The 19,965-nt window shown below is 65.7% G+C and overlaps 3 protein-coding genes across 4 annotated transcripts; all 3 read left to right on the top strand.

The window, feature by feature from the left end:
• Positions 1–69: 69 nt before the first annotated feature.
• On the top strand, positions 70–6,834 carry ENTREP3 (endosomal transmembrane epsin interactor 3). Of its 2 annotated transcripts, none has more exons than XM_036397646.2 (12): positions 70–1,031; positions 1,618–1,674; positions 1,803–1,913; positions 2,045–2,170; positions 2,265–2,372; positions 2,524–2,684; positions 2,784–2,883; positions 2,967–3,051; positions 3,127–3,705; positions 3,968–4,033; positions 4,822–5,072; positions 5,884–6,834. In XM_036397646.2, exons 1-12 carry the CDS (start codon positions 813–815, stop codon positions 6,052–6,054), a joined length of 2,034 nt encoding a protein of 677 aa, XP_036253539.1. In that variant the 5' UTR covers positions 70–812; the 3' UTR covers positions 6,055–6,834. The 2 variants fall into 2 exon arrangements, with proteins under 2 accessions (XP_036253539.1, XP_036253538.1); XM_036397645.2 differs by having other exon boundaries at positions 3,965–4,033.
• An 86-nt stretch (positions 6,835–6,920) lies between these two features.
• GBA1 (glucosylceramidase beta 1) lies at positions 6,921–10,544 on the top strand. The gene is made up of 10 exons (XM_036397647.1): positions 6,921–7,350; positions 7,623–7,814; positions 7,889–8,035; positions 8,116–8,249; positions 8,329–8,501; positions 8,594–8,831; positions 8,942–9,166; positions 9,239–9,402; positions 9,522–9,647; positions 10,226–10,544. Exons 1-10 carry the CDS (start codon positions 7,284–7,286, stop codon positions 10,326–10,328), a joined length of 1,569 nt encoding a protein of 522 aa, XP_036253540.1. The 5' UTR covers positions 6,921–7,283; the 3' UTR covers positions 10,329–10,544.
• Positions 10,545–13,134: 2,590 nt separating this feature from the next.
• On the top strand, positions 13,135–18,120 carry LOC118695926 (lysosomal acid glucosylceramidase-like). The gene is made up of 11 exons (XM_036397738.2): positions 13,135–13,174; positions 14,243–14,356; positions 14,556–14,747; positions 14,822–14,968; positions 15,093–15,226; positions 15,562–15,734; positions 15,840–16,074; positions 16,735–16,959; positions 17,577–17,740; positions 17,818–17,943; positions 18,015–18,120. Exons 1-11 carry the CDS (start codon positions 13,135–13,137, stop codon positions 18,118–18,120), a joined length of 1,656 nt encoding a protein of 551 aa, XP_036253631.2.
• The last annotated feature ends 1,845 nt before the right edge of the window (positions 18,121–19,965 follow it).

Genomic DNA, 19,965 nt, shown 5'->3' with positions numbered 1-19,965 from the left:
ATCTCCGTGCGCCACCCGGGGCAGGGGGGAGCGGCGGGGCCTCTGCCGGTGTCGCGGCTCCCGGGGCCGGTGTGGGCGGACTACAGCTCCCGTCGTGCCGCACAGGGGCGGCCCCGGAGCGGGCGCGGCCAAGCCCCGCCGGCCTGTGGGGACCGTCCCCGCCGCTCCCGGCGCTCCGCCGCCCGCCCGCCTCCAGCTGCGGCCCCGGGCGCTCCCGGAGGGCGCGGCGGCGGCGATGCTCGGCCGCAGCCTCCCGCCGCTCCGGCGTCCCCGCCCGCCGCTCCGCGCGGCGCCGGGGCTGCGGGGCGCGGGGCGGACGGACCGCCGGTAGCCGCCCGCCCCTACCGGTACCGGGACCCGGCCCTGCGCCCGCCGCCGCCCGCGGAGGATGCTCCGGTCCGGAGCGCGGCTCCCGCCTGCTGCCGCTGCCCCGGGGGCCGCGTCCCGGGCGGCGGCTCTCGGACCCCGCGGGGCGGGATGAGCTCCCGGCGGGGGCCCGGCGCTCCACCGACGGCCAGGGAGGAGGCGGCGGTCCCGGGGCCGCGCTCCGTGTCCGGCCGGCGCTTCTAGGCCGGTTCTGTTCTCCGCGGAGCTTCAGGCGGCCCCGGCTCCGCGTGGCCGTGGGCGCTGCCCGAGCCCCCCCCCCGCCCGGGGCAGGGAAGAGCCGCCGTCAGCATCCTCCGGCAAGGCCGAAAGGTGGAGCCCGGCCCGTTCCCGCAGAGCGGCTGCTCCTGCTCCCCGCGGTCCTGGCGCGGTGCCGCCGCCTGCCCCGGGGCTCCGGGGCCGGCCCCGAGCCGCCGCCCGCAGCGGCCATGCCCTCCCCCACGGACTCCAGCCGCTCGCTGACCGGCCGCAGCTCCCGCAGCCTCACCCACCTCCGCCTCCAGCGCACCTGGCTGCAGGTCCTGCTGGTCCTGGCTCTCGTGCAAGCCATCCTGGGCGTCCTCATCGTCACCTTCAGCCTGGTGGCGGCCACCATCACCCCCTCCACCAAAATCCGGCACTCCTGCCCGTCCTGGGCCGGCTTCTCGGTGAGTGCGGGGCCGAGGCGGCGCGGGGAGGGGGCTGCGCTGCCCCCCCGGGACCGAGCCCGCCGCCGGTCCCAGGGGAGGGCAGCCCCGCTGCTCCCCCACCCTCTGCCCGTTCCTGCCGCGGTGCATTGTGGGAGAATCCCAAGGGCTCCCCCAGGGTGACTCTGTGAGGGATGGGGACCCCCGGGGGGTGCGGGGGAATGTCTGGGGTCCGCAGCCACGGGCAGGGAGGGGTGTGGGGGCACCATTGTGACCACAGGGCAGGGACAGGGTGGCGATGGGGGCTCTGCTCTGTCTGCTGGGTATTGGGGTGGGGGCAGCACCCGGGGTCCCCCGTGGTGACCCTGCAGCACGGATGCTGGCCTGGGTTTGCTGCCCAGCCAGAGCAGCCCGCAGTCCCCAGGCCCTGAATCAGCAGTTTCTCCCATCTCGTGGCGCCAGGGCTGCTCCTACAGCCCCACTGCTCCCGGGCTGGCTCCAGGCCTGCAGGGACCAGGGGGCTCTGCCCGTGGGCAGGGGCTGCTCTGGCCCCTCTGCCTAACAGAGCCTTCTCCCTGTGCTCACCCCGGGGCTTGTGCACCTGCAGCTGGCACTGTCCGGGCTGGTCGGCATCGTCTCCTGGAAGCGGCCGCTCACCCTGGTGGTAGGTGTTGGGGGGACACCCTTCCGCAGGCGGGGGAGCCCAGGATGGGGAGGCCGAGCAAACCCCCGTGCCCCCGGGTGCTCTGCCGGCTCCCTGCTCCGCCGGCAGCCCCTCTCCTCCCGCTGCAGATCGCCTTCTTCACGCTGCTCTCGGTGCTGGGCGTCATGCTGAGCCTCGCCGGCTCCATCCTGTCGTGCCAGAACGCGCAGCTGGTGAAGACCCTGGAGGCCTGCGAGAGGGTGAGGCCGAGCAGGGACCCCCGGGCTCATTGCTGGCTGTGGGGGGCTCTGGGGAGCTGGTGGGATGTGCTGGTGGCTCTCAGGGGATCGCACGGCATCCAGAGCTTCCTCGCAGTGTTTCTTGTCGCCAGGAGAGGGACACGTGTGTCTGCTGCCAGGCCCGCTCGGAGCCCCCGCCCGCCTCCTGCAGCCAGCAGAGCGAGCAGCTGACCATGTTCCCCAACGCCAACTGCCGGAGCATCCGTGTGGCACTCAAGGTGGAGGAGCAGGGGGATGCAAGGGCTCCCTGGGAAGCGGCCGCACCCCCGGCCATGCTCGGCGGGCTCTGCAGCTCACCCCACTGCTCCCCAGGATCTCCTCTTCAGTGTCTGTGGCTTGACCATCTTCTCCACCATCATCTGCATGCTCTCTGCTGTCGTCTGCTGCATCCAGATCTTCTCCCTTGACATCGTCCATGTGGTGAGTGCCAGCTCTGGCCCAGGAGCAGCAGTCCCAGGCTGGGGTGGTCCCTGGGGTACCAGCCAGGTGCAGATTAAAGCCCAGGATGCACATCCCTCGCTGGATCTCAGGGCAGGAGGTCTCAGCTCTCCCTTGTCCCCTCTCCCTGCAGCTGGTCCCACAGCGCTCGAGCTCTGTGACATTGGAATGTACGTCCCCACCTGACACCTTCCTGCAGAGCATGATGGACTTCGAGGAGTTTGTGCCTCCAGTGCCACCTCCCCCCTACTACCCACCTGAGTACACCTGCAGCTCTGAGACAGATGCACAGAGGTACCAGCTGGGAGTGAGGCTGGTAGGACAGGGGGGTCTGTGTGCCCCCAGGCTGGGCTTGTCCCACCCAGAGTGGCTTTTCTGCTCTTGCCTCCACAGCATCACCTACAATGGCTCCATGGACAGCCCCGTGCCCCTCTACCCAACCGATTTCCCCCCATCATACGAGACTGTGATGGGGCTGCGGGGAGACAGCCAGGTGGGGGCTGTGGGGCTGTGGGCAGGGCAGGCTGGGCAGGATGGGCTCCAGCTCAGCTGAGCTCTGTGCCTGCTGCCCCACAGGCCACCCTGTTCGACTCACAGCTGACAGAGGGCTCCCACGCCTGCACCTGCGACCGCGTCCCCTCCATCGTGCTCAGCGGGGAAGGTGAGTGCTCCTCCCCCCGGGCACGTCCGGCTCTTCCAGCGGCTCCTCAGCCGTGCCCGTCCTCTCCTCTCGCAGTCTCCATGGACAGCGGGTCCCTGATCATGTCCGAGATCATGGACATCCCCGGGGACAGCAGCCCCTCGGAGGACTCGTGCCTGCTGGAGCTGCAGGGCTCCATGCGCTCCGTGGATTACGTCCTGTTCCGCTCCATCCAGCGCAGCCGCGCCGATTACTGCCTGAGCGTGGACTGCGTGCAGTGCAGCCACCACGCCCGCAGCCCCACGCTGGCCCTGCAGGGCCCCTTCGAGGAGATGCCCCAGCCCCGCGTGCGGGGCGAGCGCTCCTATTCCTGCTCCACCGCGGAGCCCGGCCCCGACGGCGGCGTCCTGGTGGGGGGAGCCGTCACCCACAGCTGCAACCGGCTGGTGGGGCCGGTGCGCTGTGCCGGGCCCTGCTTCCCCGAGGTGCGCCTCAAGGACAAGGGCTCCTCGCTGCAGGGACGCGGGGGTGGCCGCCACACGGACACCGCCACCGCCGGCCGCCCCCGGCGCAACAGCGAGACCTCGTGCCCTTCGTCCCCGGCCCCGGGGCTGGCCCCGCGCCCGCTGCTGAGGTCCCACAGTGACCCCGGCGTCCCCATGGCCGGCCGTGCTGGTAGGTGACAATGACGTCCGGGATGGGATGGGATGGGATGGGATGGGATGGGAGGGTGGCAGCAGCGTCTGTGCGGTGCGGCCGGGATGTGCCGCAAGGTTTGGCTGCGGTTTTGTGCGGCCAGGTGGGATTAGAGCCAGTCTGGGACGGAACGGGGCGAGCAGGGGAGCTCTGCTGGGCTGGGAGCAGGGGTGCTGCAGGGTTCTGCTGCCTGGGGTGTGCACGGCTGCCCAGGCCTGAGGGCTCTCTCTGCTCCCAGCAGATTTCAGGGAAGTACTTTATACCAAAGCACTGGAGGACACCGTGTCTGACTCCTCCGCTGATACAGGTCAGGGCACTGGGGTGTACTGGGAGAGAAAGGGGGCGTGGGGGGTGTCTGTAGCCCTCTGGGGATTGAACTCACCCTGCTGGGGCTGGGACAGTGGGGACCAGTGGTGGGAGTGCTCCTGCTGACTGGGGATGGGACACAGCAGGACCCCAGGGCTCTGAGGATAGGTCTGCTGGGAGCAGCGTCCTGGGGTGTGACAGTGGGGACAGGTCCATCATAGCAGTGTCCCAGGTCTGATGATGGGGATGGATCCATCAGAGCAGTCTGACAATGGGGACAGGTCCATCAGGGCAGTGTCCTGTGCCTGTCAGAGCAGTGTCCTGAGTGACAATGGGGACAGGTCCATCAGAACAGTATCCTGGATCTGACAGTGGGGACAAGTCCATCAGAGCAGATCCTGTGCCTGTCAGAACAGTGTCCCAGGTCTGATGGTGAGGATGGACCCTTCGGAGCAGTGTCCTGGGGTCTGACAGTTGGGGACAGGTCCATCAGGGCAGTGTCCTGTGTCTGATGATGAGGACAGGACTGTCAGAGCAGTGTCCTGTGCCTGTCAGAGCAGTGTCCTAGGTCTGATGACGAGGACAGGACTGTCAGAGCAGTGTCCTGGGTCTGACAATGGGGACAGGTCCATCAGAGCAGTGTCCCAGGTCTGATGGTGGGGATGGACCCATCAGAGCAGTGTCCTGGGTCTGACAATGGGTCAGGTCCATCAGGGCAGTGTCCCTGTTCTGATGACAAGGACAGGACTGTCAGAGCAGTGTCCTGAGTGTGACAGCACCTCTCCACAGGGCTGTGCTCCGAGGCCTGCCTGCTCCACCGTTCCCACTGTGACTCCCCGCCGCTGCTCCGGGCTGGCTCCGTGGGGAAGAACAAGCTGCCACCCTCCAAGAAGGTGCCACAGCAGCTGTCAAAGACAGCCACCCGCTCCCTAGGGGACCTCAAGGGCTACCGGGGCACCCGTGGGCTGGTGGCCAGGTTCCTGCAGAGACCCAAGCGCAGCATGGAGGTGTCTGGGCACAGCTTCCATGGGCACAAACAGGTGGGTTCTGGAAGCTACAAGGGATGGGCAACTCCTCCTTCCCAGAGGACTCCCATCCACGCTCCCCTCCCTTCTCTCCTCATCAACACCTCCACCCTGGCCCTTCCATTGTTTCCCTTCCCCTGCTGCACCCCCATTGTGTGGGCACCCTGGCTGCAGGCAGAGCGTTCTTCCTGCAGCACTGTCCTTGCCCAGCCCTTCCTGGGGGGCAGCTCCTTTTCCTTGATCCCCACTGGAGCCACAGCTGGGAAAATCATTCCTGTTGCAATGGCTTTGGCTTTGCCCCTGAGTCACTGCACCTGGAGGCAGCTGCTGGGACATCCCCACAGCTCAGCTTTACAGGAGTCCTTGCGCAGCCCGGGAGGCCTTGACGGGAACCAACCTGTCCCAAATGCCAGTGTGGGCGCGTGATGCACGCCTCTGCCATCCCTGTCACCTCTGTCCTCCTGCCCTGTGTGCTGCCTGGCTGTGCTGAAGTGTGGGGGGGATTGAGCACAGGGGGGTGAGCACGGGAGGGTGGCACAGACAGGGGTGCCATGGACATGGGTGCCACGGACAGGGGTGGCACAGACAGGGGTGCCACGGGCAGGGGTGCCACGGGCAGGGGTGCCACGGGCAGGGGTGTCACAGACAGGGGTACCATGGGCAGGAGTGTCACAGACAGGGGTACCATGGGCAGGGGTGCACGGGCAGGGATGCCATGGGCAGGGCTGTCATGGGCAGGGGTGCCAAGGGCAGGGGTACCATGGGCAGGGGTGTCACAGCCAGGGCTGCCATCCCTGTGGCTGCAGCCCGTCCCCATGGCTTGCAGGTTCCCTGGAGTGCCTGGCCAGGTGCAGAGCGGCCCCACGAAGGGATCCACCTGCAGAGCTGCGGGGACCTGAGCTCCACCTCGTCCCTGCGGCGGCTCCTGTCCTCACGCCGCCTGGAGCGTGGCCGCCCGCGGAGCCTCAGCGGGGCCTGCAAGGAGAGCGCGCTCTGAGGGCACGGCCGGGCAGGGACCCTCCTCCCTGGGGAGGGAATCCTGCTCTGGGCTCAGCCCTGGACATTGCTCGGACATTGCTGCTGCTGCCCCGGTGGGGCTGGGCCCTGCACTGCTGCCCCGGGGGTTCGGCCGGGCCCCTTCCCCAAGCAGAGCTGGGGTTCGGGGCTGGTCCCCTGGGGTGTCTGTGGGGGGCTGGGACAGCTGTGCCTGTCCCCTGCCTGTCTGGGATGGTTATGCCTGTTCCTTGCCCTATTCCTTCTTCTGGACATGCCTGTCCCTTGCCCTGTCCCTTGTGCCAGCTGTGCCTATTCCCTGGGATGGCCACGCCTGTCCCCTGCCCTGTCCCATGTTGTGGCTGTGCCTGACCCACGCACTGGCCATCCCCTGTCCCCTGTGCCAGCCGTGCCTGTAGCCTGGCATGGCCGTGTGTCCCCTGTGCCGGCCGTGCCTGTCCCCTGCCCTGGCCATGCTGTCCTTTGCCGTGTCCCTTTGGCTGGCTATGCTGGCTTGATCCTCGGTCCAGGACGACCTTGCCTGTCCCTTGTGCTGGCCCGGTCCCTGGCCTCCTGTGCCAGCGTACCCCGGAACTGCCATGCCTGTCCCTTGCTCTGTCTCTCGTGCCCGTCTCCTCTCCAGGCCCTCCGCCCCGTTCGGTGCCGGTCCCGGTGCTGGCCGTGCCCGTTCCTCCCCGCCCGGCTGCGCCCGGGCCGCGCTGCGGGGCCGGTCCCGCGGCCGCTGCCCCTCGCTAGAGACCGAATAAAGGTGGTCGCCGCCGCCCACGGGGCCGGTGTCACGGGGCGGGCGGGGCCGAACGGGGCGGGGCGGGCGGTCAGCTGACCGGTCACGGGGTGCCGGGTCCCGGTTTCCCTGTAGCGGCTCCGCGGGACGGGGCGACCGGTGCCGTCGGGGCCTGGGGAGGCAGCGGGGACCGAAACCGGGAACGGAACCGGCACCGGCCCAGAGACCGGCACCGGAACCAGGACTGGAACTGGCTGCTCTTCTCGGGGACGGGTCGGGGGGAAGCGACCCCGTTCCCACGCGGTTCTCCCGGTTCGCGGAGCCAGAACCGGAGCGGGGGAAGGGCCGAGGCCAAGCCCGCCCAGAGTCGGTGCCGCTCCTGCACCGGGTGTGGGCGGGACGAGCTGCCCGGGCTCCCTTAAAGGCAAGGCCGGCGGCGGAGCCGGTGCTGCCGGGCCGGCTCCGAGCGCACCGGGAGCGGCGGGGCCATGGGGGCGGTCGGTGCCCTGTGCTGGCGGCTGATGCTGGTGCTGCTGGCCGTGCACCGGGCCGCAGGTGAGCGAGGGAGACCCGGGATACGCGGTGGGCCCGGGGATGGGGGTCCCGGGGCGGCCCGGAATGGGAGGGGAGGAGCTGGGAATACCTTTGGAGTCCGTGGCCGGGGATGCCCGGGAGTTGTCTGGGGGTCCGTGGGCAGCGTGGGGCTCGGTGCCCGGGAGGTGCCGGCGTGTGGAGCACGGGGGCAATGGCGTCACCCCCGGAGCAGGCGGGAGAGCTGGCAGGGACACGTCCCTGAGGCTGCCCCCACCACCCTCCGTGCTCCCCAGGCGCCCGGCCCTGCAGCCCCAAGTACTTCGGCCGTGATGCCATGGTCTGTGTCTGCAATGCCACCTACTGTGACACGCTGGACCCCCTGGTCCTGCCAGCCGCCGGCTACTACGTCAAGTACGAGAGCAGCAAGGCCGGCAAGCGGCTGGAGCGGAGCGAGGGGAAATTCCAGCACAAACTCTGCGCCCCAGGTACTGCCGCGGCCGGCAGGGATGGGATGGACCCTGCAGCAACCCGCCATCATGCTGGGCTCCCCTCCCTGCAGATGTTGTCCTCAGGCTGGACACGACGCAGCGCTTCCAGAGGGTGAAGGGTTTTGGTGGCTCCATCACCGACGCAGCCGCCATCAACATCTTATCCCTGCCGGAAAGAGCACAGGATCACCTGCTGCGCTCCTACTTCTCTGAGGAGGGTAGGACGTGGGGGACACAGGTGGGATGGTGACAGGGAGTATGGACATCATGGACACCTCGTGTCCCGCTGTGCTGGCAGGGCTGGAGTACAACCTCATCCGGCTCCCCATGGCCAGCTGTGACTTCTCCCTCCATGCCTACACCTATGATGACGTCCCCTACGACTACGAGCTCACCCACTTCGCCCTGCGGGACGAGGACACCAAGCTGAAGGTGAGCGGTGGGAGGGAGCAGGGGAGGGTGGAGGGTCACGGGGGCTGAGCTGAGCTGGCCCCTCCACCTCCTCCTGCAGATCCCCCTCCTTCACCGAGCCTCGGCCATGAGCAAGCGGCCACTGTCGCTGTACGCCAGCCCCTGGACCTCCCCCACCTGGCTGAAGACCAGCGAGTCCTACGTGGGGAAGGGGACACTGAAGGGGCAGGCAGGGGACAAGTACCACAAGACCTGGGCCAACTACTTTGTACGGTGAGGAACTGCTGGGGCCAGGGAGATACCCGGGGGCCTCTCAGTGGTGGCGCTGGGGACTCCTCACGGCTCACCCCTTCCCCCCACGCCAGGTTCCTGGATGAATACGCCAAGCACAATGTGACATTCTGGGCAGTGACAGCAGAGAACGAGCCCACGGCAGGGCTGATCAACAACTACCCCTTCCAGTGCCTGGGTTTCACAGCTGAGCAGCAGAGGGACTTCATTGCTCGGGACCTGGGCCCAGCACTGGCCAACAGCTCCCACCGCCACGTCCAGCTCATCATCCTGGATGACAACCGGCTCCACCTGCCACACTGGGCCAGAGTGGTGAGTGTGGTGACCCTGGGAAGAACTCCTGTCCTGTGGGGGGCTTGGGTGCTCTGCCTGTGGAAGGCTGGGCCTCTGTGCCCCATGGGATTGACTCTTCTCCCTGCCAGGTCCTGGAGGATGAGCAGGCAGCTCGCTACGTCCATGGCATCGGCATCCACTGGTACCTGGACTTCATCGGCCCCATACAGGACACAGTGCTGCCCACTCATGAGCTCTTCCCTGACTACTTTATCCTGGCCACGGAGGCGTGCATCGGGGCCCATTTCTGGGAGCGGGATGTGATTCTGGGCTGCTGGGAGCGGGGCAACCAATACAGCCACAGCATCCTGACGGTGAGGCCCCTGCGTGCTGGCCCTGGGGAGGGTTGTTGGTGCTGGGCAGGCCTCTGAGCTGTCCTGTTGCAGAATCTGAACCACTTTGTGGCCGGCTGGACTGACTGGAATCTGGCCCTGGATCTGGAGGGGGGCCCTAACTGGGTCAAGAACTATGTGGACAGCCCCATCATCGTGGACAGCAGTGAAGGCATCTTCTACAAGCAGCCCATGTTCTACCACATGGGGCACTTCAGGTGGGTTGGAGCCCACAACATGTGCTAAGCTGCCTTGTCCTGAGAGAAGCAAGGCAAATTTGGCTCGAGAGGAGCTCTTCTGGGGTCTCCCTGAGGTTGTTTCTCATTTGTCTGTTCAGTAAATTCATCCCCGAGGGCTCCCAGCGTGTGGGGCTCGTTGCCTCCAGAGAGTCCAAGAAGACAGCGCTGGAGTACACGGCTTTCCTGCGCCCCGACGGGGCTGTGGTTGTGGTGGTTCTGAACCGGTGGGTGATGCAGCCTGGCCCCCCTGTGAGGGACCCCCGTCCTGCCACCCCTGTGAGGGACCCCCGTCCTGCCACCCCTGTGAGGGACCCCTGTCCTGCCACCCCTGTGAGGGACCCCTGTCCTGCCAGCCTTGTGTAGGATCCCATCCTGCCAGCCCCGTGTGGAACCCCTGTCCCATTAGCCTTATGAGGGACCCCCATCCTGCCTGCTTTATGTGGGACCCTCGTCCTGCCACCCCCATGTGGGACCCCCAAGCTGCCACCTCTGTGTAGGACCCTTGTCCCATCACTCCTGTGTGGGACCCCCATCCTGCCAGCCCTGTGTGGGACCCCCACCTGCCACCCCTGTATGGCACCCCCATCCTGCCAGCCCTGTGTGGGACCCCCACCTGCCACCCCTGTATGGCATCCCCATCCTGCCAGCCCCATGTGGGATCCCGGTCCTGCCACCCCCATGTGGGACCCCTGTCCCATCACCCCTATGTGTGACCCCCATCCTGCCACCCCTGTATGGGACCCCATCCTGCTGAGCCCTGTGCAGGTGCTGCAGGTGTGACCGCCCTGCTGTCACCCCGCAGGTCCCCCCAGGACATCACCTTTGGGCTGGCAGACACCGTGGGCCTCCTGGCAGCCGTGGCTCCGGCCAACTCCATCCAGACCTACGTGTGGCAGCGGCAGTGACGGGGCCGAGGCGCCAGGGGCCAGACGTGCAGCCCCAGCTGCCCGCGGGCTCGGGCCGGGGGCAGCGTCCCCGGGGCTGTGACAGAGCCAGAGCGGGCCGGGGACGCTGAGCGTGTGCAGGAGGGCCGGGGGCACGGTGCCCCTCAGGGTGGAGACCCCACAGGCTGTGAGCGCTGTGTTCTGCTGTTCCGACATTAAACACGGATGCTGCCTTGATGTCTGTGGCTGGAAGAGAAAGCTCCGGGTCCCTCCCCCGCTCCTGGGCACTGTGGCTGGGTGCCACCCCGGCGTGGAGCCTGCTGGAGCCTGGAGAGCAGCACAGAGCAGCTGGAGCGTCGTGGGCAGCCCCCTCTCCCTGCCCTGCCCCTCTGCCCGCCTCGGCTCCCGTGGGGCTCACCCTGCTGAGATGCTGCAGGCAGGAGTCTGCTCCCAGCTCTGAGCATGCACTGCCTGGCTGGGGCTGAGCAGAGCACAGGTGTGCTCCTGCTGCTGATGGGGACAGGTTTTAGGAGCTATCAGGTGGCTCGGGAGTCACCCTGAATGCTCTGGGTGCTGCATCAGGAGCAGGCACAAAGCACTTGGACACCCACCCTCGATGGAAGGGCTGAGCAGGGATTGCAGCCAAGCCTCAGCTTTCTGTGCTTTCCCTGCCACTCTGGAGCCACCTGCAGCCCGATGTCAGGCCAGGGGCTCTGTGGGTCACATCTGTCCCGGACCAAGGTCCTGAGGCCAGGGCTGGAGGCAGGGCCAGCTCCAGGAGCAAGGCAGCATAGGGGGCTCAGGGTCCCAGCCAGCTCTAGCTGAGCCCCATCTGCTCCTGGGGCCTATCTGGGGCAGGGAGGCTGTCCAGGCTGCAGCAGCTCTGCCTGGAGCCTCCTGTTCCCCATGGGGGCTGATCTGAGGGGTCCCCACCGTGGTGGGGAAACTGGGGGTGCACCAGGGGCTCAGCACCCACCACAGATCTGGGGTGCCTGGAGCAAGCGGGGGCAGGACCGGGAGTGGGTGCCGAGTGTGGGCGCACCCAGGAAGGAGGGAGGGAGCTGGCAGGGTGTGAGAGCAGGAGATTAGGGCAGGGAGGTCATAATTTCAGGGCGAGGAGGGTGGCAGGGATCCGTGCAGGTGGGATGTGCCCAGGGGTGCTGTCAGGACTGACAGCCGCGATACTGCGTGGGCTGAGCACAGCCCAGGCGTGGCCGGTGAGTGACAGTGTCACCCTGGGACACTGGCACGCCACGGAGCCACAGGGATGCTGCTCGTGGGACCCCGGGAGCTGCCGCCAGAGTCCTGGCGAGAGCAGCCTGCTCCTGCCCCGAGGCTGTTTGTGTTTGTCCACAAGAGGGAAATGTTTCTCCAGGATCACGAAGCGAGCCCCATCCCCATCGCCCCGCTGCCAGCATCCCTCTCCCGCTGCAGGGCCGCTCCCCCACCTGTTCCTCGCTTACCTGCCCGGCTGCTCGCAGCTGTGGCCGGATGCTGAATCACCCCGGTGCCGCTGCGCTCGGCTCGGTGCTCAAGGACCGACTGGCTCTGGGATAAACGCAGCGGGGGCGAATCCTCCGACGTCGCTGGGCTTGGCTCTGCTCATTAATTCTTGTGCAAAGCCTTGGCTTGTGTGGGGCTCGTGGTGACTGGGGGCTGCTGGTGTCACCCTGGTGTCACCCTGAGGACTGTCCCCACGTGCTCCGGGCTGGGGTCTCGCTGTTGGGAAGGAGTTGCTGTGATGCCACACTGAGGCTCTTTGGCATAAATATTAACAAAGATCCCCTGAAAGGTGACTCAGCCCAGCTCCGTGTCCCTGTGTCCCCATCCACACTGGCCTGGCTTAGGGACAAAATTCACCCTCTGGCTCCTCTGGTGGCTCCTTTGACCCCACCTCCTTGAACAAACCCACCTGAGCACTGCAAAGGGCGGTCACACCATGCCACGAGGCCCCTGCCACCCCCAGGAGCTCCCCCTCTTTAAAGATTGGCTACAAGAAGCAGCTTTGTGGGCTTGGTGGCGCTGCCTGGTATCTGCTGTGCCATGTGAGGCGTTGCCTGGCCCCTGGGTCTCACTTTTCCTGCTCAGCAGGGCGCTCTTATCAGCTGGTGTTGATAAGGATGAGCTCCAGCAGCCTCCGCAGTGTTTTGCTTCCAGGAGCTGTGGGGCCTGAGCCAGCTGGGGGGCTGCGGGTGATGGAGGGCAGGAAGAACTGGAGCTTGGAATGGGGAAGGGTGAGTGGGGGCATCCTGGATATCTGGAAATGAGTTCCAAGGTGGCTGATTGCCTTAGGAGCTATTAATCCCTCCCCAAAATTGGGGCTCATTAGCCTGGGTGTAGCAGTCTGGTCACACCTTAATCACACTTGGGAGGTGGGAGAGCCACGGTGCAGCGGGACAGGGACAGGAGCTCCTTCCTGGGGCACCTGTTTGCCCCGTGAGCTGTAACCAGGGGCTGCCTGGCCCCATCTGCCCCAGCCCCAGAGGCTCAGGTGTCTCATGGCTCAGCTCCCAGCAGAGGGGTGGAACTGTGGCAGGGCCCATGGCAGGGCAATGCTGGGGTTAGGAGGAAATTTGATGAATTGGTTTGCCCCAGAGCTGTATCTGATATGCCAGAAATGGAGAAAATTAGTCACAAAGTGCTGCTCCACCCATGGAGGGAAATCTAACGGAGCAGTTTAACCCTGTGCAGGGCAGCCCTGAGCTGCTGATTGATGCTCCAAGCCAGCAGAGCTGTGGCTGGGAGCTGTGGCTGGGATGTGGCCACTCTCCATTCCCACACCAGCCCTGTGTGGGGCTGCTGAGGATGTCCCCACAGTGAGGGGTACATGTCCACAGGAGTGGGGACATCCTGGGTGATGGCACCAGGTAGGGTCTGTGTGCCCAGGTGAGCTGGCCCAGTTCAGCCTTGGCTTGCTGGGCTGGAGTGCTACAGGAGCACCAGAGCTGGGCTCTGCTCCTGGCATGGTGTTGGGACAGCAGGGTCCCCTTTGAGGGTCTAACTGCTGTTGTTGACAGCTGGAGTGCGGCCCTGCTTGCCCAGGAGCTGGGGTATTGCCTGCTTGCTGTCACTGCTGCCACTGCTGCCACTGCTGTCACCTTCCCCAGCACATGCTGAGTTGGGGAGAGTGATGCCAAAGGCTTGGGCAGGGAATGGCAAGAGCCCCAGCTCCCACGTGGCCACCCCTGCTGTGCCCCTATGCTGCCCTGAGCTGTGCAGCCACGTTCACTGACCTTGCCTGGGTGTCCTGGACCATCCTGCACGGCCCTGTGGCTCCTGGGGGACAGTGGGGACAGCGGGGTGGTGGGCAGGGATAAGTGGGTGTCCTGTTGGAGGTGCCCAGCAGGACAGACAGTCGTGCCATGAGCCTGCCCTTGGCTCTGCTGGGCTCTCAGGGGCTCATCCAGACCCTGCCTGACAAAATAATCAGCTCCTCCTTCGGTGGGGTCTCAGATCTGCTCCTGTGACCCTTCCCTGTGCAGGTTGGACCTTTCACTGAGGCCCAGCTGCCAGCACCATGTCCCTGTCCCTCCTTGCCGTGGCAGTGGAGGGCGAAGGGGACCCGGCGAGCAGGTGATCGGCGGTCCTCGCCCCAGGGCAGGTACGGGCCGGGAGCGGAGCAAGGAGGAGCTGTGGGGGTGGGAGAGGGTGTGCTGCGGAGGGAGGTCTCCGAGCAGCTCCCTGTAAAGGCCAGGTGGGGAGGCTGCAGCTGCTGAGGAGGAGGAGGAGGGCTGGCGGCAGTGCAGGTCGGGAGCAGCCGGGGTGAAGGCGGGCGCGCTGCGGGCTCCTGGCAGGGCTGGACCCTCCCCGAGCGAGACGAGGGGGTTTAGGGGGAATGCAGGGTGTGACAGGAGCTCCGAGGCGCTGGAAGGGGCTGAGGAGATGGGGCTGATCCCTCCATCCCCCTGCCGGGCCTGAGGGTGTCCCCACCGCAGGTGCTGCTCCCCAGGACCTTCCAGAGCTCGGGGAACGCGGAGGGGCCATGCGGGCTCTCGGCATCCTGGGCTGGCTGCTGCTGCTGCTGCTGCTGCCGGTGCCCCAGGTGGCAGGTGAGCCCGGGGACGTCGCGGGGGTGGCAGCGGGGCTTGGGCACCCTGGGGCAGCGCGGGGCTGGGTGCCCGGAAGGTGCCCGGGAGGTGCCCGGGATGCGGAGCATGGGGACAGTGGCATCTCCCTGGGGCAGGCAGGGGAGCAGATGGGGACACGTCCCTGAGCCGGCAGCCACCCCCACCCTCCCGTGCCTCCCAGGTGCCCGACCCTGCATCCCCAAGGATTTTGGGCACGGCTCGCTGGTCTGTGTCTGCAATGCCACCTACTGTGACACGCTGGACCCCCTGGTCGTGCCAGCCCCCGGCTCCTACGTCAAATATGAGAGCAGCAAGGCCGGCAAGCGGCTGGAGCGGAGCGAGGGGAAATTCCAGAGCAGTCTGAGCACCCGAGGTAGCGCCACTGGTGGGTGGCGGTGCCACCGCGGCCCCCCGGGCAGCAGGGACCGAGCCGGGCTCTTCCCGCAGGGCTGCTGCTGACGCTCAACATCTCCACGCTGTACCAGCACGTGAAGGGATTCGGCGGCTCCCTCTCCGATGCTGCTGCCATGAACATCCTGAAGCTGTCCCAGCCGGCCCAGGACAACCTGCTGCGCTCCTATTTCTCCGAGAGCGGTGAGCAGTGAGGGCACGGCAGTGGGAGCAGATCCTGGGGTCACCAGAGGTGGCTGTGCCTGTCCCCGCTGCAGGGACATCGTCACCTGCTCCGGTGCCATTTGATGCTTTTCCTGCTCCTCAGGGATCGAGTACAACCTCATCCGGGTCCCCATGGCGTGCAGCGACTTCTCCGTGCGCCCCTACAGCTATGATGATGTCCCCAAGGACTACGAGCTGAAGCACTTCAGGCTGGCGGACGAGGACGTGAAGATGAAGGTGGGAGGCTGAAGCCGCTGCCATCAGCACCTTGTCCCCTCTTGTGCCGGAGCTCCTGCGTGTGCTGGGACCCCCAGGACCAGGTGCTGCTGTCCCTGCCCGCCGTGGCAGTGTGCATGGGGACAGCCTGTGGGAGCTGGCACCTCCTCCGGGGCACGTCCTGGCGCATCCCAGCTGGCACTGGCAGGGTGAGGAGCCAGGGCGCTGTGCCGGGGGGTGGTGCTTGCCAGCTGCCAGTCCCTGCTGAGGTCCCTTGAGTTCTCCCGTGCTTTGGGCTCTGTGGTTCTGGGGAGCTGCAGCTGGAGCTGACCCTCTCCCTCTGCCCCCTCCCACAGATTCCCCTCCTGCGCCGAGCTTTGGCCATGAGCAAGCGGCCGCTGCTGCTGTTTGCCAGCCCCTGGACCGCCCCAGCCTGGATGAAGAGTAACGGGGACGTCCGTGGGAAGGGGACTCTGAAGGGGAAGGCAGGGGACAAGTACCACAAGACCTGGGCCAACTACTTCATCAAGTACCGTCTGTGGAACCAGGCTGGGACGGACAGCGGGAGGATCGGGGAGTGGGGTGGGGTCGGGGGGGCAGCACATCTGATTCTGTCCCCGCTTCTCCACACCAGGTTCCTGGATGAATATGCAAAACGCAACGTGACCTTCTGGGCGGTGACGGCCCAGAACGAGCCGCTGGCGGGGCTCTTCACGCCCCCCCAAGCCCCCACCATCGCCTTCACGGCCGCCCAGCAGCGGGATTTCATCGCGCAGGACCTGGGCCCCGCGCTGGCCCGCAGCCCCCACCGCACACGGCTCCTCATGCTCGACGACCAGCGCATCCACCTCCCGCACTGGGCCAAAGTGGTGAAGAGCAGCGCCCCTTCCTTCCCCTCCGCCTCGCTGCCCAGCCCCAGGCTCTTTGGGAGATGGAGCCGTGGCCTCTCCCAGCCCTAGAGAGTGGGAGCAAACCGGGTCTGCCGGAGCGGCCGCCTCCGCCTGTGCCCGGCGGGAGTGAGGACAGGAGGTGGCACCCACACCCTGGATCCCCGGATCCTGCTGCAGCTGCTGGGCACCAGCACCTTTTTCCGGGCAGAGTTTTGGCTGATTTGGTTTCCCCCCATGATGCTGTTTGGGGATATTGCCTTAAATTAGGAGGAAAGAAAGGAAAACGTGCTCCTGCCCCAGCTTCAAGCTAGGCAGTGTGTTCCTCCTTTCCCTCCATGGATGCAGGGCTGGACCACCCCAGGGGTGTGTGGGGAGAGGACCAGGCAGCAGCAGAGCTGGGCTGGGGGCAAGGGGCCCATTGAAGGGAAAACCTGTGCCCACCTCCTTAGCACTGCCCCCAAGGAGGTGCCAAAGCCATGTTGGGGCACCAGATCCATGCTAGGGTGCTGCTCAAAGGGTGTGGTGCCCACAGGAGGGGACAAGAGGTGGCTCTGAGAGGCCATATGGAGTCCATGTGTCCATCCCTGCAGGCTTCAGGCATGGGTGGCCTCAGTGTGAGGCATCTCCTTTGCTCCCCAGGTGCTGGGAAATGCTACAGCTGCCCGTTACGTGGCTGGCCTGGCCGTCCACTGGTACCTAGACGCCATCGTCCCACCTGCCTGGAGCCTGGAGGCCACTCACAAGCTCTTCCCTGACCATTTCCTCCTCTACACCGAGGCCTGCACTGGCTTCTTCATGTTCCGCTTCGCCGTGTCCCTGGGCTGCTGGGAGCGAGGAGACCACTACAGCTACAGCATCCTGACGGTACAGCCCTCACAGTGCCCTCACAGTGCCCTCACTCAGCCCTCACTCTGCCCTCACACAGCCCTCACAGTGCCCTCACACGGCCCTCACTCAGCCCTCACACGGCCCTCACAGGGCCCTCACAGTGCCCGCACTCTGCTCTCACATGGCCCTCACAGGGCCCTCACAGTGCCCTCACACGGCCTTCACAGGGCCCTCACAGTGCCCTCACACAGCCCTCACACAGCCCTCACAGGGCCCTCACAGTGCCCTCACGCGGTCCTCACACGGCCCTCACAGTGCCCTCACAGTGCCCTCACAGTGCCCTCACACGGCCCTCACAGTGCCCTCACTCTGCCCTCACAGTGCCCTCACACTGCCCTCACTCTGCCCTCACAGTGCCCTCACTCTGCTCTCACATGGCCCTCACAGTGCCCTCACTCTGCCCTCACAGTGCCCTCACTCTGCCCTCACAGTGCCCTCACTCTGCTCTCACATGGCCCTCACACTGCCCTCACTCTGCCCTCACAGTGCCCTTACACAGCCCTCACTCTGCCCTCACAGTGCCCTCACACAGCCCTCACACCCCCAATCCAGTGCTGGGGGAGCCCCACTCAGCCCCTTTCCTGCCCTCCCAGGTCATGAACCACTTTGTGTCTGGTTGGACCGACTGGAACCTGGCCCTGGACCTGGACGGAGGCCCCAACTGGGTCAAGAACTTTGTGGACAGCCCTGTCATCGTGGACGGCAGCAAGGATGTTTTCTACAAGCAGCCCATGTTCTACCACCTGGGGCACTTCAGGTGGGTCAGGGGGGCTCAGGTGTGGCCACTAGCCCCAGACCAGGGGCAGAACCCCTCTCCTGGTCCTCTCCCCACAGCAAGTTCATCCCCGCGGGCTCCCGGCGCGTGGGGCTGCACAGCAGCCGCCGCTGCCTCCTCTGCCAGCTGGAGCACGTGGCCGTCCTGCGCCCCGACGGTGCCCTTGTCCTGGTGGTCCTCAACAGGTCAGCCCAGGCAGGGGATGGGGGTGGTGCTCAGCCCCAGCCGTGCCTGCTCAGCCTCTCTCGCTCCCCAGGTTTGGCCGGGATGTGCCCTTTGGAATCCGGGACCCTGCCATGGGGTTCATTGAGACTGTGGCTCCAGCCCACTCCATCCAGACCTATCTGTGGCGCCAGCAGTGACAGCCAGGGGAGTGCTGGGGGGCTCAGGGCGGTGCTGGGGGTCAGCTCTTCCCCCACCCTTTCCAGCATCCCTCAAGGGTGGAAGCAGCAGGTGGGAGTGCAGCCCCTGCACGAGGGGCTCCGTGCGCTCCTGGCGCCGGGACCTGCTGCTCCCCGCCTCCCCTCCCTCCCGGCACTTCCCATCCCCCTGGAAGTTCCCTCAGCGCCGTCTCCTGGAGCACACTTCCACACGTGGCCCCCTTGAAACCTTCGCGTGTGTGGCGGCCGCCAAGTAAAGCCATGACGCGCTCCCTCCGGAATGCGCCGTTGTTCCCGTCAGTGTTTCCTCTGCGCGCTCGGAAATCGCTCGGTTTTCCTCGCCGGGGCCAGGGCTGCCCCGGGGGCTCCGGCCCCCGTGGCCTGCGGGTGGCTCCTTGTTTATCCCTGCAGCTGGAGCCTCTGCTGCTGCCAGCCCTTGATTCGTTCCATATGTGCTGTTGGTTTTCCCCAGCCTACTTTTTTTTTGGGGAATTAAAAAAAAAAAAAATCCAAATGTCAGATGCTGTCAGAAAGACAGAGTAAATGATATCAGTGTGCCCATCCACCAAACCTTATGGACAAATTAGGCTGGTGCCACCTCTCCAGGGTGGCCTCTGGACAGAGTCCCCTCTATTCTGGCTGTGGCCAACACCGACCGCAGCCCGGAGTGACCTCCCCGTCCTGTTTGCTTTCCCTAAATACCAGTTACAGTATTCCCTGTGCCTTTGGGAACGTTACCAGCACCTTTGAAGTACAGGAATGAGAAAGCCAGAGCTCTCCTTGGCCAATGCCCCTGTGTGAAAGCCACGGAACTGCTGAGGTTGGGGAAAATGAAAAACCCAGAGGCTTTACAGCTGGTTTATTGGAGTGTGGTGTGAAGGTGGCACCAGGCTCCGTCCCAGCCCTGTTCCTGGAGCACACCAGCCTGTCCTGTGCTTTTATCCATGTTCCTGGGGAGTGCTGGCCCCAACGGCAGCTGGGTCTGGCTGCCTGTGCTTAGAATCATAGAATAGAGTCATGGAATCCTTGAGGTTGGAAAAGACCTCGAAGATCATCAAGTCCAACCCAAGTTCCCCCAGCACTGCCAAGGCCAGCCCTAAATCACGTCCCAAGTGCTCCTTACACATTTATTAAATCCCTCCAGGGATGGCGACTCCACCACTGCCCCAGGCAGCTGATGCCAGGGCTGCACAGTCCTGTCCATGAAGAAATTTTCTTTAATATTCAACCTAAATCCCTCCTGGGAAATGTCACAGCTCTCCTGATGCAACTTGAGGCCATTTCCTCTTGTCCTGTCCCTGTTCTCTGGGAGCAAAGCCTGACCCCCACCTGGCTGTCCCCTCCTGTCAGGGAATTGTGCAGAGCCACAAGGTCCCTCCGAGCCTCCTTTTCTCCAGGCTGAGCCCTCCCCAGCTCCTCCTGGAGCTCCAGACCCCTCCTCAGCTCCATCCCCTTCTCAGGACATGCTCCAGCCCTCATGAGGGGCACAGATCTGACCTCCAGGATTCAAGGTATGACCTCATCAGTGCCCAGGTCCTGCTGCCACTCTATTCCTGACACCTTGGGAATGTCCCCTTCTCAAGGGACATCGGACCTCTGCTGTGCTGGGATGGCCCACACAGAGCCCGCATTCCCTGGTGCTCAATAGTGCCCAGGGGCAATCGTGCAGGGAAAGGCTTTAGCCCAGTCCCTCTGGGCTGTCTCGCTGCTCCTGCCTGTTTGGAACCACAGCAGGATGGTTGTGAGGGGTGGGGTGAGGCTGAAGAACCACCCCCACCATCCTCACTGCCTGCAGCGTGGGCTGGGGGATCCCTTCTCCGGGGGCAG

Source organism: Molothrus ater, chromosome 29 (assembly GCF_012460135.2).
Source record: "Molothrus ater isolate BHLD 08-10-18 breed brown headed cowbird chromosome 29, BPBGC_Mater_1.1, whole genome shotgun sequence".
Classification (NCBI taxonomy): domain Eukaryota; kingdom Metazoa; phylum Chordata; class Aves; order Passeriformes; family Icteridae; genus Molothrus; species Molothrus ater.
Note: the sequence above shows the minus strand (reverse complement) of the source record. Positions and strands in the feature narration are given on the sequence as shown.